The sequence below is a fragment of the Colius striatus genome, chromosome 1 (assembly GCF_028858725.1).
Source record: "Colius striatus isolate bColStr4 chromosome 1, bColStr4.1.hap1, whole genome shotgun sequence".
Lineage (NCBI taxonomy): Eukaryota > Metazoa > Chordata > Aves > Coliiformes > Coliidae > Colius > Colius striatus.
This window is the reverse complement of record NC_084759.1, coordinates 62,304,832-62,320,442: the sequence shown is the minus strand read 5'-3', so window position 1 is coordinate 62,320,442 and position 15,611 is coordinate 62,304,832. Positions and strand designations below refer to the sequence as shown.

The window sequence follows — 15,611 nt, the reverse complement described above, 5'->3', positions numbered from 1 at the left end:
ACTTCAAAGTGGAATGCTTGCAAGGAAGAAAGCACTAGATTTGTGCATTTTGTTATTTCATTAAAAAGCAATATTTAAGCACAAGAAAATACAACTGTTGATCACTTCATTTAGAGCATAGCAGAGAGATGCAGTGAAACGCATCCAAGATCATGAGAGCTGCTTTGAGCCCAGTTTTTCCCAATGCACATTTAATTGATTTTGCATGTAGCTTAAAACTTCCTGTCCTTTGTTTTTTTATAATGTTGTTACAAGTTGGCAGGAAAAAGTAGAGCAAGAAACTTTGATATAAAAAGCCTAGGCATAAAGAGAGATGTCACTGTCTCTGTGATTGGCTAAGCCTACTTTTACAGCCTTATTTTATTTTACTGTCTTCATAGTGTCTTGCAGCCTCTCAAATATTTTAATGTATAACACTGAATATTTCTTTATTAGACTGGGGAAAATGTGTTTACCTCTTAATATGAGGATCATTTGCATATTGAAGAAACCTCATTCCCTTTTCAAAGTCAGTAGTTTGTGGTAGGAGTTCTGTCACAAGGGAGTTTTAAGTGTTAAATAAGTTGTAATATAAACTTTCTCTGAAAATTCTGACTATATTAGAGTGATTTTTTGCTTTCTTTTAGGATCTCCTTTCAGGAGCATTACATAACAAGTATAAGAATGGAAGCAGCCTAGTGTACAAAGGTAATACTGAAAAACGTTACTTCAATACCTTTTCCAGGGAATATATATACTACAACGATGTCACTCCCAGATTTCTTTTGTTTTGTATTTTCTCATTTTAAATAGATAGACATTCTTGGTCTGAGGTTTCTCATATCTGGGAGCCAGACTGGGAATGTTAACATTCACATAAAGAGTACAAAGATGCTTTAAAACAGCAGTTCCTAAACTGTTTAAGTCTTGCTCCTTACGAGTCCACCTCGTAATGCATGATTTGGCTTTAAATTAGAAACACATATATGTTTAATATTTCAAATGTCTTTGGGCTTTTTGAGAAGCACATGTTCCTGGTGCACACAGACAGCAAAGTAAAACAATGTATTCATCAGACTTTGGTTATACAAAAAAAAATAGTGTATGAAGGCAAGGTAAAACTTAACAAAGACAAATCTGGTTTGAAAAGTAAGTATTTCCTCCTGTTGTTTAAGCTGTTACAATTTGTCATTTGTCAGGCCTTGTCAGTGGTTGTTTTGGTTCTTAAACATACATGATTACATGGCAAACATTTCTGGTAAGCCCTTGTCAGTTTCTTAATGTCAGCTTCTCAAATGTAAAAGAAAATTGTCATTTTGTATATTTCAGGTGACATAAACAGCTTACTGGAAAACACAAATATTTCTTTATCCAAATGTTCTTTGCGATCAGAATTTACTGGAAGTGGAAGAGAGAACAGCATCAGGTCTTCCAGTGATTTCCTAAAAAGTTTTAAAGATTGGGATTGGTGAGAAGTGATTTGTTTTCTGCTCTACTTTATCATTTATTATCTCTTAAAATCCAGATAAACCATGAGTAAACAATATGTTTGGATGGCACAGATCCAGAAGTGATTTCAAGATTCTCATTAAATAAATAACTGTTTATGGCTGGTGTATGAAATAATGTGAATGCTGATTTTGATGAAGAATGTTGTCTCTCTTTCTAATCTAATCTGTGTATGTTGGAATTGCTAATATTGGAGATATAAACTGAGCTAGGAGAAAGGCAAGTAGTTTAGACTGATAAACAGCTTTAAGCTTACTTAGAACTAATTTGATTCCAAGAGCTAAGGAGTCTGTTCTCAGGGCTGCTTTACACCAAATCTGAAGAAGAAATAATGAAAAGGGGGTTGGTATTTCTGTCTTCCCTGGAATTTGGTGATTGATGGTGAGAGAAGAGTGTTGGGTTTATCTGCCGCATACATTGTGCTTACAGCATGAAAATTTGAGTTAATAAGTCAGCAATGTTACTAATTGTCATGCTTAAAATCTTGTGAGTAATAATGCCTTCCATCCAAATGATTTATTTGTTACCAGTCAAATACAAAAACCTTAGAGCAACATTTACATTTTTGTCCAGACTTCTCTTACTGCTCTTACATGTGTAGCATGTGTAGAAAGGAAATGAGTCATTTCAAATGACTGCTTTTTTGTTTTGGTTTTTTTTAGTTTTGATGACGAGCAAGATTCTTTATGCAATTCAAGTGGTCTAGAAATAGAAGAAAAGAGCTTTAATTGCTCTGAAACTGATGAAATTAAAAATACAGCTCTATTTGTGGAAACAGGTAATAAATACTGAATTTTAAATACTTGTCAAACTGTGTGAAGTCTAACACGTCATTTAAAAAGCTTTCTAGTAAATGTATTTCTGGTCAGTTCAGAAATAAAATAATCAGCTAAAATCTATTCTAATTTGGGTTTTTGACCTTTCATGTAACTATGGGTAGCTCCTTTGGGATAAGTTCAGAAGGTGCAGACATAATACGATACAAATATAGATTTTACAAAGAAAAATCAGCCTATTAGGAAACTGGTTACCAGGTGACTTTAAAGAATGTAGAAGGATGAGCCTGGGGTTTTGTTTGTTTGTTTTGTTTTAAGTAGCTAGCTGCACTAACAAATACTACAGCTGTTAAGTCAGATGTCTTTACCAGTTTAAGGATGAAAAGAGAGAGTTATCTGTTGTTCAGTTAACTGAGGAAATTCTGACTAGAAGACTGAGGCAGGAACCAGCTGGCATTCATTCACTGCAAATGTTTGAAAATTCTGCCACAATTCAAGGAGCTTGTGAATCAGTGTAGCTCTGTCTCTTGTGGAGTTTTAGGTTCAGAAGAACACTGGTGTATTCTTTTGAAAGTGTCTCTGGAAGCATGGAGACATCCAGCCAGCAAACCCCAAACTGGCTAAAAGGAATCTCAGAAGCCAGACAGAACAGATCAATGGAACTGTAATAGATGCTCACTGGAAGTTTTTTTAAATTGGTGGGGGGAGTATAAGAACAGCTTTCTGAAAACACATTCTTTCTGGGAAAAAAAAATCACCAGGAAATTAATAATTTACAGTATTTAGGATCAAAAGCCAAATAAATACAAAATGGATAAATATCACTCTCATTTGTTTCAGATAGGACTGGGGTTTTTTTCTGTTTTCCTTTATTTTTCTGTTTCTTTTATGATTTGTATGTCACTGTACTAGTTAAGCTATCCTTCCTCACCCTTAAAGCAGACATAACTGGCAAAACAACAGGGTTAGTTGATTTTCCTGCTCCATCTGTAAAGGCTGTTCAACCACAGAGCTACCTAATCCATATCACCAACTAGCCCTGATTACATCACTTGCTTATGTAGTAACCTTTTTGCTGTTCCTTGATGCTCCTTCTCATTGTCCTTCTTTTCTCTTTCATAGCTACCTGCTTAATTAACAACCCATCACTAACTCCTTTTGCCTTCCTGGCCTGTGTTTTGCTTATCTGTACCTGTTGTGGTTCAACCTCCCTTGGCAGCTCAACTGCACACAGCTGCTTCCTCACTCTCTTGCTTTAGTAGGGAGAGAATCAAAAAAGTAGAAGTGTGAAAACTTGTGAGTAGAAATAAAGACAGTTTAGTAGGTAAAGGAAAAGCTGTGCATGCAAGTAAAGCAAAACAAGGAATTCATTCCCCACTCCCCATGGGCAGGCAGGTGTTCAGCCATCTCCAGGGCAGCAGGGCTCCAGCACACAGAACAGTGACATGGGAAGATGAATGCCACATCTATGGAAGTTGTCCCCTTCCTCCTTTTTCTGTCAGCTTTTATTACTGGGCGTGATGCCATATGGTGTCATGTGACCAGTCGGATACCCCTCTGGTCAGTTGGGGTCAGCTGTCCTGGCTCTGTCCCCTTCCAACTCCTTGTGCTCCCTCAGCCCACTCTCTGACAAGGCAGAGTGAGAAGCAAAAAAGGCCTTGATGGTGTGCAAGCACTGCTCAGCAGTAACCAAAACATCCCTGTGTTACCAACACTGTTCTCAGCACAAGTCCAGAACATAGCAATATGAGCCACTATGAGGAAATTAACTATCAGACAAACTACCGCAGTACCCAAATTTGTATTTCTGATACTGTCACCTAGGTAATCTTGACCTGATATGGCACCTAGATGCAGTTGGCCTTGCACAATATCTCTCAGTCCCAATCCTTCCCTGCAATTTTCTGTGATTTTTGACCATCTGGCTATTTGTGAAGTTCAACCATCCCTCACTGTACTATCTGACACTTTCATGAGCTTCTTACGCTCTCATCTATCATGTCTAGCAGTTCTCATGTCACATCTAGTAGTTTCTTAATCCTTTTTCAGTTAACTTGTCAGGCCAAGGTCTAGTCAGCAACAAATCGCAAAAATATTAGATTTTGGCTACACTATGATTCAGTCTGGGCATAGATTTAATACAGATATCCATAGGGTTTCTATGTTGAGGTGGAGGGCATAGTTTTACTTCTAAAACTCCGTTGATCTCTGATCAGTTTGAACAAGTTGTGGAATATGGCTTTGAGCAATTCTCTCTAATTCCTTAGGAGGTTACTTTCTCATTTGGATACCTCTTGCTCTAAACTTGTCACTCTAAATTCTGATTTTGCTGTTATGGAACAACAATATTATCATTATTTACCTAGGACTAATTTTTTAATGTAAAATGAGGTTTTTTTCCTTTCCATAGACAGCACTTTACCATCCTGTTTGCCTGCAAATACACAAGAAAATAGTGACCGAGATATTACCAATGGTTTGATAAAGAAAATTCTGAGCAGAACTGAAGCTCAAGCATGCAATAGTCGAGATGTAATACCACCCCACATCAGTCAGATTTGTGATGAATTATTTGTCATACATGAGAAACTCCAGGTAGGAACTGGAATCGACTTAAATGTGTTCTTTGAGTAATGTTATGAAGACTTTTGACAGAGAATTGAGAAATTACTTAGGTACTAAAATATATGTTCTTATATACTAAAACTATTACTTATTGCTTATACTAATCACAGTTACTTAGAATCATAGAGTGGTAGGGATTGGAAGGGACCTTTAGAAATCACCTAGTCCAATCCGCCTGCAGAAGCAGGGTCACCTAGATCAGGTCACATAGGAACATGTCCGGGCGGGTCTTGAAGACCTCCAAGGAAGGAGACTCCACGACCACCCTGGGCAGCCTGTGCCAGGGCTCCCTCACCTGAACAGTGAAATAGGTTTTTTCTTATGTTTAAGAGGAACCTTTTGTGTTCCAGCTTCATCCCATTACCCCTTGTCCTGTTGGTAGCTACTATAAAAAAAAGGGATGTCCCAACCTCCTGACACCCACCCTTTAGGTATTTATAAATGTTAATAAGATCTCCTCTCAGTCTCCTCTTCTCCAGACTAAACAGCCCCAGTTCCCGCAGCCTTTCCTCATATATACTAAAATTAATTCAAATTAATTTGCTAATTTGATAGTGGTGCTTTGACTTGAATCATAGAATCATTTTGTATGACAAAGGCCTTTAAGTTCATCAAGTGCAACCACTAACCTCCCACTGCCAAGCCCATCACTACACCATGTCCCTCAACACCTCATCTGTGCATCTTAAATACTCCCAGGGATGGAGACTCCACCACCTCCTTGGGCAACCTGTGCCAGTGTTAACAACCCCCATGGTGAAAAAGTTCTTCCTAATCTCCCCTGGCACAATTTCCTCTTGTCCTATCGTTCCTTACTTGTGAAGAGACAGAATAGTGGGTAGATCAGATAAAATTCAACTTGCAGGAGTTTGAAGGCAGAGCTTCTACATTCAAGAGTTAAAACGAGTTAATGTTTGGGGAAACTGAACACAGATGACCATCAGGATACTTTTAATTAGTAAGCTGTGTGTAACGCTATAATTTCATAAATAGCTAAGCATATCTCTGGGAGAAAAAATTCAAATTCAGTATAAATTGTGACAATTTCATGGGTTTTAAAGCCATTTCAATGTGTTTTTTTCTTAATACAGAGAGAAAGTTCAGCACAGCGGGAGTATGCTCTGCAGCTCCAGGAACAAGAGTGTTTTCTAACAGAGCGAGAAGCATTGCTCTTCAGACATGAGGCAGTGTTGGCTAAAATAAGAGGTGTTGAAGAAGAAGTTCACACAAAATTTGGAATTATAAAAGAGGTGCAGTAATATGTTTAAAGATATTTGTTGCTCTCCATGCCATTTAGCTTGTCTGCAGTTAAGCCATCTTAAGCCATCACGTATTTGCCGAATGTAACGCTTCTTTCTTTCAAGTGCTCAAAATCTCCAGTGACAGGTTTACATTAAAAGTACCAAACAATATTGTCAGGGGTGTTTTTTTGTATGGCTTCTGTTTCAGAATGTTACTATTAGTTGTCTGATGTGTAGTTACATTTTGCTGTTACAATTTAGAAAAGAAGGTAACCAGTATAAACAGTATATCAGAAAAAAATGTGGTGGATCTGTAATTGTATCTAACTTAAGTGAGTATCTTTACATTAGCTGTAGCTGAAGTAGATTTCCTTGGGAAGGCTTTAAGACACAGTGATATAACAGCTATTGGAGACAGTATTAGCAAAAAAAAAACCACTCAGAAAGTTCAAAGGAAGAAAAGATCAACCTAATTCTGAGAGAGCTGAGAAATTACATCTCTTTGAAGTGTGTGGATAAACCTTTCCCATGAGCTGTGGACGGTTGGATAGACTACACGTTAAAAAGGGGACAAGCACATCAGAGGAGCAGCATCTCAACTTTTCAACAGGGAAAGAATAGGGTAATATGTTAATTTAGATATTTCAGGTGTTCTGAGCTTATAGGAACATTACACCAGTTAGGGAACTGGATGATTAAAACCCAGGAAAAATCAGTGGTTATTTGTGAAAATGTATAGAGTTCTAATGGAGCATCAGAACATTTTTAACAAGTGATGCCTTTCTTTTTGAAAGGGAAAGAGATGTACAGCCATCAACTCATTGTCAGTTCTCCAAATAAATAAATAAATTCTGAAGCCAGCTATGAGCAAACAGTGGGAAGCACAGTGCAGAAAACAATGCAATAACTAACTACTGGTGTATGTTAATCAAAAATTGTCAAATGGGTTTCATTGCCACTACAGCAAGGTAAGAGGCTGTGGTGGGTTGACACTGACTAGATACCAGGTGCCCACCAAAGCTGCTGCATCACTCCCCTCCTCAGCTGAACAAGAGAGAAAATATAATGAAAGGTTTGTGGGTTGAGATAAGGACAGTGACATCACATTACTGTCACAGGCAGTGTGATTACTCCAGTGTAGGATCCCTCCCACAGGACACAGTTCTCCATGAACTTCTCCAACACGGGTCTTTCCACAGCTCTTTGCAAACTGCTCCAGTGTGAGTCTGTCCCACAGGGTACAGTCCTTCAGGAACGAACTAGTTGAAACATCCACAGTTGCTGCAAAACAAAATCACTTCTTTTTTTTTTTTTCGTAAGAATAAGCTGCAAATAAAAGCTTTGTCATTGATTTTAGTTCACAAACATTTCCCACGTCTGTACTTGTTTGAGAAATGTACATATTCATATCATCTAGTTTAGGTAGAATCTGGAAAGAATAATAGCAATAGGCTGTGCACGCTGCTCTCGGTTTCTTTATGGCTTCTTATTACGCAGTGTGGGTATTGTTTTACTCCTGACAGGTTGAATGGGCAGATTTGGCAATGCAGAATCCAAACATGATCTTTGAAAGCGTATCCTATTATTTTGACACTATAATGAGTCTTAGAATTGTTTCTAAAATAAGCTCTTGTAAGTTATGTTTTTACATTTGATATGTCTGTAGCAACACGAGGCAGAAGTTAAACAGCTGACAGAAGCCTTGAGAGAAATAACTAAAGAAAATAGGAGGCTGAAGTCATCATTTGACACGTTGAAGGAAATGAATGACTCTTTAAGAAAACAGGTAAAATTGTTTCCTGTTCAATCATTTTGCAAGTTACAGTCAACATTTAAAAATACTTGAATAGCTTAAGTTTGCAAAATTGATGATTTTTTTCTTTCTGTAAGACAAGAATTATATGAATGACTGAAAGTACTTTCCACACAGTTTTCTAGTACCTGAAATTTAGCTTCTGTGATCTTTTACAGTGTGAATACCGGTGGGACTTATTCCTCTGATCTACTAGCAACAGCTAATTGTTAGGAAGAACAAATGCATGTCCTATCAAGCAAGTTTAGAGTGGATAGTGAGAGAGTACTTTATAACATAACAGAATCCACCCTATGCTGAATTGCTGTGCTGATGCTATTAAATAAAAAGTAGACTTACTTACATTAGTAAGACTACCAGACCATTCTTGAAATGTGCACTCTATTTTTGTCACTTCTTTGTGAAAAGTATAGTGCCTGTATACCTATAGAGCTTATTCTTTCCATACGAACTGAAAGGTTGGACTGCAGATAAATGAAGACATACTGCTATCTTATTTGTTCTGGAACAGGTTATCCAGAGAGGTAGTGGAGCCTTCCAGCTTGGAGGTATTTAAAAGCTGTCTGAACATAGTCCTGGGCAGCTGGCTTTCCCTGGCTTGAGCTGGGGTTTTGGACCACATGATCTTCAGAGGTGCCTGCCAACCTCAACCGGTCTGTGATTCTGTGATTTATTGAGGAAGTGGATGATGATTTTGTTTCTATCGCTTTTACATGCTCATAAGAAAAAACTTATTTCAGTGTGATAAGTCAAGAATTGAGTTTTGAATTTACAAATAGTTTAATATTGTCTGATTTTTTTTCAGTTAAGTGATGTAACTGAGCTGAACAAGAAGTTGGAAGGTCAAGCAAGAAAAGTACAAGCTCGTTTAGAGAATCTACAAGTAAGGTTTGTTCTTACATGTACCTGCTTCCTTTATAGGTAACAAGTGAAATATAATTCATTGTTACATTTTGTTGCAGAGGAAGCATGAATTTTTAATGGTACAGAAGTCTAAGAATATATGTCAAGTGGTGCAAAAAAGTAAACCTGTCAAGCAGGAAAAAGGGATGGGAACATCAAAAACTACTAAGGTAAGACTTGGGCAAAATGATAGAGTAATTTGAAAGGCGTTAGACAGTGGAACACCCTCTTTCTGCTAGAAATTAGAAAATGTAACTTCCAATTGTATTTTATAAGTGAATTAGTTATAGTAAGAAAAGATATGGATTGTATTGGGGGAAAACAGGCAGTTAACAAAGAGTTAAGCTTATTGCTAAAAGTAATTGTACTGGATTTCATATTGTGTATGGATATAGTATAGGTATATGTTTTTATTTATGGTATGTTTTCCTCTTCCTGTCATGTCATCTTTCGTCTCAATTAAAATTATAACCTGCTTACACTGTAACTGTTTTTTTTTTGCTGTGTCTGAGCAAATCTTAAACTCATTCTGGTTATTGTTACAGTACAGCATTCTTCTTATGACTACACCTGCTAAAAAGTAGTCAGTCAGAAGTATCCAACAAATAATTTTAATGTTCTAAGCCAAAAGTGATTGTAATACTATTTTGGGTTTTTTTTAAAATGATCCTTAATGAGAGAAAGAGAATAAATGCAGTGTTTTGTCCTGGTTTCAGCTAGGATACTGTTAATTTTCTTCCTAATAACTGGTACAGGGCTGTGTTTTGGGTTTGTGCTGAGACCCGTATTGATAACACAGAGATGTTTTAGTTATTGCTGAGCAGTGCTTACACAATGCCAAGGCCTTTTCTGCTCCATACACAGTTCCAAAACAGTCACCTTGTGTTCCTTAAGATATCTTCTTACATCACTTAATGAAATGCTTTCTGCCTGCACACTGTTCTATTTAGTAGCAAGTCCTCTGGTAGTACTCTACCAGCATCTCCCAACTGGCCATGATTTTTCTCTAGCTAGAGACTAAACTGTGAAATAGGAAAGAGGTATTCACACTATCCTATTTAACTGATCTACATCAAATGCCTTAAAACTGAGCTGCCTATACAGAGCCATCTATAACAGTCCATATCTATAGCTAGAGTTTAGTGTACTTCAGTCACAGGTGAAATATAAACAGTATCAGTTGTTATAGTCCTGAGTGGAGAAGAAAAAAGTTATCTGAAGGTAGGTGCATGAAAACTTTTGAAGTCTTTAGACAACTGTTTGTGCAGCCTGTCTTCAGAGACCTGGGGATACCTTTCGTAGAGTATTTCACTGCAGTGTAGTACAGGGACAGAATGCCAATTTATTGAAGTCTTTCTTCTTTTAGTATCTCTTCTGCAATGAGAAGGGAAGCGAGATGTGAGAGAGAGAAATAATGCAGGCTTTGTTCTGGGTCTCTGTAAGAAAGGCCTGACAGCAAATGGCTTAATCAAACAGTTGTTTTAATACAGCAAAGTAAGAGGAGGGATATAGATAGATAGCAAGTAAATCTTACATCCTTTCACATTCTGGGGAATGTTTTGTTTGTGCATCAGGAGACAGAGCCTGGGTGGAATTTTCCCATGGCACGTTGAGCAGGTCTTGTCCATGGAGAGAAGCTCCTACTTTTTGGCCATTCAAGCTATTATATAATTTTCTTGCAAGAAAACAACTCTATTCATGAAGGATGTTCAGAGGAGAACTTCTTGTTGCCGTTTTAGACAAAAGCAGAGGCATGGTCACTGGTACCAAGATGGCTGTCTGGAGGCTACCATTACAGTGAGCTGGATAAATTTATCTGGCAGCCAACTAAACTGGGATAAACTGTGCAACTGATGGATCTGTGCAGCTGATGGATCTGTGCAGCACAGCACACACTGCACCTGCTCAGTTTAACTGTGATGTGTATCTCTGGCTCCTTGATGTACAGTGATCTCCAGGTCAGGATCACCACTTTCTACCCCACATAGAGTTTACCTTTCCCAGACATACTATATTAGTACCATACAGGCTTCTCAAACCCTAATACAAGACTCAGCAAAGTGTGCATGCCCTGTTAAAGATCATTATAAAGATCATTCCCATGATTATAATGTTTTCCACAGGCTCCTAATATAGCTTAAGTTACCTCCCAGATTTTATCAAGACATACACTTATAATCCTTTAAATTATGCATAATATTTCAGAACTAATGTACTCCCATATATTTCAGTCTGTTACTGTTTTGCCTTAGAAAAATCATGAACTTGAAAACTGAAATGTCTGATGTTATGGATGTGTTACAGCTACCTTTGAGTTCACAAGTTTATGAGCTTTTAACTTTTCTTATGGATTGGATCTCAGACCAGCACCTTAGCAAAATAAAAATACAAGAAGAAAGAGAGGATAATCATAAACTTAGAGTTACCCAGACCTCCAAGAAAACCTGCACTCAGGAAAAGTGTATGAAGGTAAAGGGGTTTGGATTGCTTGCTTTTGTTAACGTGTCTTCAGATTTATGGGGTTTTTATGAATTATTTTGAGAATGTATCGGGTTAGCCTCTTTCATACATGCTTTGGGTACAGTAATTAAAACAAAATCACTGTTAATAAGTCAGTATTCACTCAGTGAGCTATAATAGAAAATTTGTCATTCATAAAGCGTACAGATCATTTTTAAGACAATGTGTTCCGTCTCAACTTGAGAATTTCATCATTTGATTTCAAGTCATTTCTGTCAGTTGATAGTCTCCTGTGTTTTATGGCAATACTTTATGTAATTCCCTTTTTCTAAGGAGATGAACTTTCTAATTGAAAATATTTTGATGCTTATATTAGATAGTAAAGTTTCACTTGATTAAATGGGATACTCTGTTGTACTTTTAACACTTTTATTGTTTTCTCCCTGAGAATACCAAGGTTTGGAAATTAGTGAGGTGTTTAGAAAATCTACCATTTTTCTTCATTGTATTAAAGATTTGTAGCCACTGAGATTGTATTTACTGAGATTAAGCTCACATGATGCACCTCCACTTCTACCTGTAAACCTCTGTAAAATTTAAAATCTGTGTATGCACATAATTCTGTTACTTGCATAGGATCTGCTCAGGGGGTATTTGCATATGTTATCTCTTAAACTCCAAGAGAAAGCTGGGAGTTGTGTTTGTTTTTCATTTATGGTTGCCTTGTACGTTAGTTTCATTTATTGCATGTACTTTTTCCTTTGTATATTTTTACAGCTTTTGCCTATAGCTGCTGAGCAACTCCAGTGGATGCCATTTGTGAATCCTAAACTACACGTGCCTGTGATTAAATTTATTTACTGGTCTATAAGACAGTTAGACACTGGTGTTCAGGTAAAACAAGTAGTCCTCTTGCAGTATTTAGCTTTTAAAAGCTAAATTCACCAAAGACATTAATTGGATGTTTTAAAATACATATGAAAAGTGAATGTTTTCTGTAATATATACAGAGAAACTGCTGTCTTTGCAGAGCCTGAATTCGTAGTTTTTATCACAGGTAGATGGCAAAAGAATTATTTTTCAAGTAACTTTTACATTTTACATTGTGTAAACATAGATTTCATACATATGTGGTATCTGTAGTGTCTAAGCATCTGAAAGTTACAGTTTTACATATCCATGTACAAAATTTGCACTAGAAAAGGCAGTATTTTTGAGTTTACTTTTTGCATGAGATTTGTTGAAACTGATGGAAGTGTGTGGCAAAGCAGGAAAGGAATTTTAGTTTTCTGTTCTCTGGGACATTCCTTACTCCCTTTGACTAGACTGCTCTGAGAAAGTGTTTAGCAGTATAATAAAGAAAGGCACAGTAGCCATACTGCAAAGACTCGGTATAGTCATAGAATCATAGAATGGTAGGGGTTGGAAGGGACCTTTAGAGATCATCTAGTCCAACCCCACTGCAGAAGCAGGTTCACCGAGATCAGGTCGCATAGGAACATGTCCAGGCAGGTCTTGAAGACCTCCAAGGAAGGAGACTCCACAACCCCTCTGGGCAGCCTGTGCCAGGGCTCCCTCACCCTCACAGTGGAATAGTTTTTTCTTATATTTAAGTGGATTTTTTTTGTTCCAGCTTCATCCCATTACCCCTTGTCCTGTTGCTAGCTACTATAGAAAAAAGGGATATAGAAAAAAGGGAAAAAAGTCACTAGGGCTTTTGCTAATACAAAAGGTAGGAAACTGTAAATATCTTGAAACTCTGTAAAAATCCTGAGTTTAAGTCCAACAGAATAGCAAGCTGTTAGTTTCAGTGCTGATAAGAAACTTATTTTAAATGAAAATAACTGTGAAGTTTGATTCTGAAGTAATATTTCTGTATAGTTTATGTTGAAAAGTCTTAGCTGTACTTAAGAACAGTGTTCTTAAGGTTGATGTTTAGACCTTTATTCTGTGAACGTTTTTACAGGATATAACCTTCAGGCAACCTTGTAAAATAGAGCTGACTGAAGCTCAGCTTGATCTGGAACCTGAGGCATCTTAAATGATGTCAGCCCAGTTCTTTGTGAACTACATGTTGAGAAGGTGCTGTGATAATGTTCTACTGCTTTTGGAACACAAAGCAGTATCTCCTGTATAGATTATATTCCAATACAAGGTCAAAGCATTCACTATTTAATATCTAATCTCTAGGGGAACATATATATCTCTGTATACTACACAGGATTTTAGTGTGTTGTAATGCATATACTAACTGTGTATGCATTGTTTGAAACAGCATGCAATACTGGCATCAACAATGAGGAGACTTGGCGAAGATATTTTCAAAGGCATAGTAAGCAAAAGAAACCCACATAGTTCTTCTGAAGAGTTTGCAGAGGGTAAATCAAAATCAGCAGCTTTCTTTAAGAGTTCCTGTTTGCCTTTGAGGTTTCTGTCAACTTTAGTTGTACTTAAAACAGTGACACAAGGTAAGTTCTGCTTTATTTATTTATGTATTTTTAAATTTAAGTCACATGCCTGGACAAAAATCATTATTGTAGAGTTTATTGTGCTTTGTTATTGAAAAGTGGTTTTCCTTGAGTATTACTCCCTTCTGAAGGAAAATATATTGAAAACAAATATGAATCTCACTATTACTCTTTATGGATTTCATGTGTTCCTTATGATAACTCTTTGTCAGACAAAGCAACGTTTCTGAAGAAGGGGAAAAGAGGTGTTGGTAATTCTGTCAAACTGACACTACAGCAGTGATCGGATTGACAAAATCTTTACTGCATAGAATGGCACAGCTAATTGCACTTTTATAAACTGATATAAGTAGCAGATTTTGCTCAGTTCTAGAATTTCACTGTCCTGCTTAAGCTAGTGGATTGTTACCTATCTGTCCCTGAAAGGCTGATCAGTTGCAGTATCAGGTATTTATTTTCTAATGTAGTTAGTTATAAATTTACTGAACATATCTTTATAGATAAATCTGTTGTTCACTGGTATTTCTGATGTATTTATAGTCACATAGAGAAAGCCACTCATGTAGTGGATTACAATTGTTAGATTGAATTGTGATACAATATGTGTCCTGAGACTGTTTTATCCCTTGGTTGAAGTTTAGTGTAGAGTTCGTACTCCAGCCCTTACCTATCTTCTGCTCCCTTCTTCTCCTGCCAAGTCTGACACTGCAAATGACTATTCACAAAACATCAGCAATGAAAAATGCTTCTCTATGAAATTGTCAGTTCTTGATAGGATTATCTGTTCAAATTTCACTGTCAAATAGACTCATTTACAAAGGTGTCATGTTCTGTTTACGTAAAAATGTTTTTGACTTCAAAGCCACCTGTCTTGCATGAAAAGTGACTTTTTTGTCCAAAATTTTCCAAAATCCCATGTTGATGTAGTATAACAATGTACTTTAACAAGGCAAAAGCAATTATAGTTATATCAGGAGGTAACACAGCTCTGGAAATAGCATCTTCTGCTTCAGATCATGACAGATTACTTTTGCAGTTTTCAAGATGCTGTGGCAAATCTTCTCAGTGGGGCCTTCTTTGGCAACAGACATGATCTGAAAAGACAAAAGCATTTTCTTCAAAGTGATGACAAAAGTGGACTGTTTCTTGTGAGCTCTGAGTGCTGAGTACACTATGAGAAAAGGCACAGACTCAGATTTTTAATACTTTCCTGCCTTATCCTTTTGATGTAGGGATGGGTATACATTCTTCTGTTAGAACCCAGAGAAGAAAAACCTTCAAACAATCTGATTTATGGAGATATTTTAAAATTAACTTAAAGATTAACTTTGATCATTTAAGGAATTCTTACCTATTTCTTAAATATATGACTTCTTTGAAGACTTCAACAGTAGTACATAATCGGAATTATGCTTGAAGGTTCTTAATTCGTAAACCTGCAGATTTGATGAGTAATCCAAAAGAATATCTGGTGTTGACTTCTATTATTAGCTTTCTCTTTTGACTTAATTGTTTTAATTCACTAGTGCCTTCAATGATTGCTATGAAGCAATTTCATTCACCTGTGCTGAAAGAGTCCATCAGCATAAAAGCAGCAAAGTTGATAGGTCCCCGCTGAATCCTAAATGCAATATCATTTTACCAGGTTGAGCTTCTGACTACATAGAGACTTGATTTTTCATAGAATCACAGAATGGTAGGGGTTGGAAGGGACCTTTAGAGATCATCTAGTCCAACCTCCCTGCAGAAGCAGGGTCACCTAGATCAGATTGCAAATTTTTGTGGATTTATTTCTTTGGAAAAAAACAATAATTAAAATATCCTCTTAAACATTATA

The 15,611-nt window shown here is 36.8% G+C and overlaps 1 protein-coding gene across 1 annotated transcript in view; it reads left to right on the top strand.

Annotated features, from left to right (window-relative positions):
- Positions 1–2,189: 2,189 nt before the first annotated feature.
- Positions 2,190–15,611, top strand: part of CCDC138 (coiled-coil domain containing 138) — a 32,976-nt gene continuing 19,554 nt past the window's right edge. Inside the window, exons 1-9 of the mRNA XM_062020575.1 lie at positions 2,190–2,266; positions 4,656–4,859; positions 5,981–6,139; positions 7,797–7,916; positions 8,749–8,826; positions 8,906–9,016; positions 11,151–11,315; positions 12,084–12,200; positions 13,582–13,774. Coding sequence (XP_061876559.1) covers positions 2,231–2,266; positions 4,656–4,859; positions 5,981–6,139; positions 7,797–7,916; positions 8,749–8,826; positions 8,906–9,016; positions 11,151–11,315; positions 12,084–12,200; positions 13,582–13,774 — 1,183 coding nt within the window. The 5' untranslated portion in view covers positions 2,190–2,230. The remainder of the gene's footprint in view (positions 2,267–4,655; positions 4,860–5,980; positions 6,140–7,796; positions 7,917–8,748; positions 8,827–8,905; positions 9,017–11,150; positions 11,316–12,083; positions 12,201–13,581; positions 13,775–15,611) is intronic.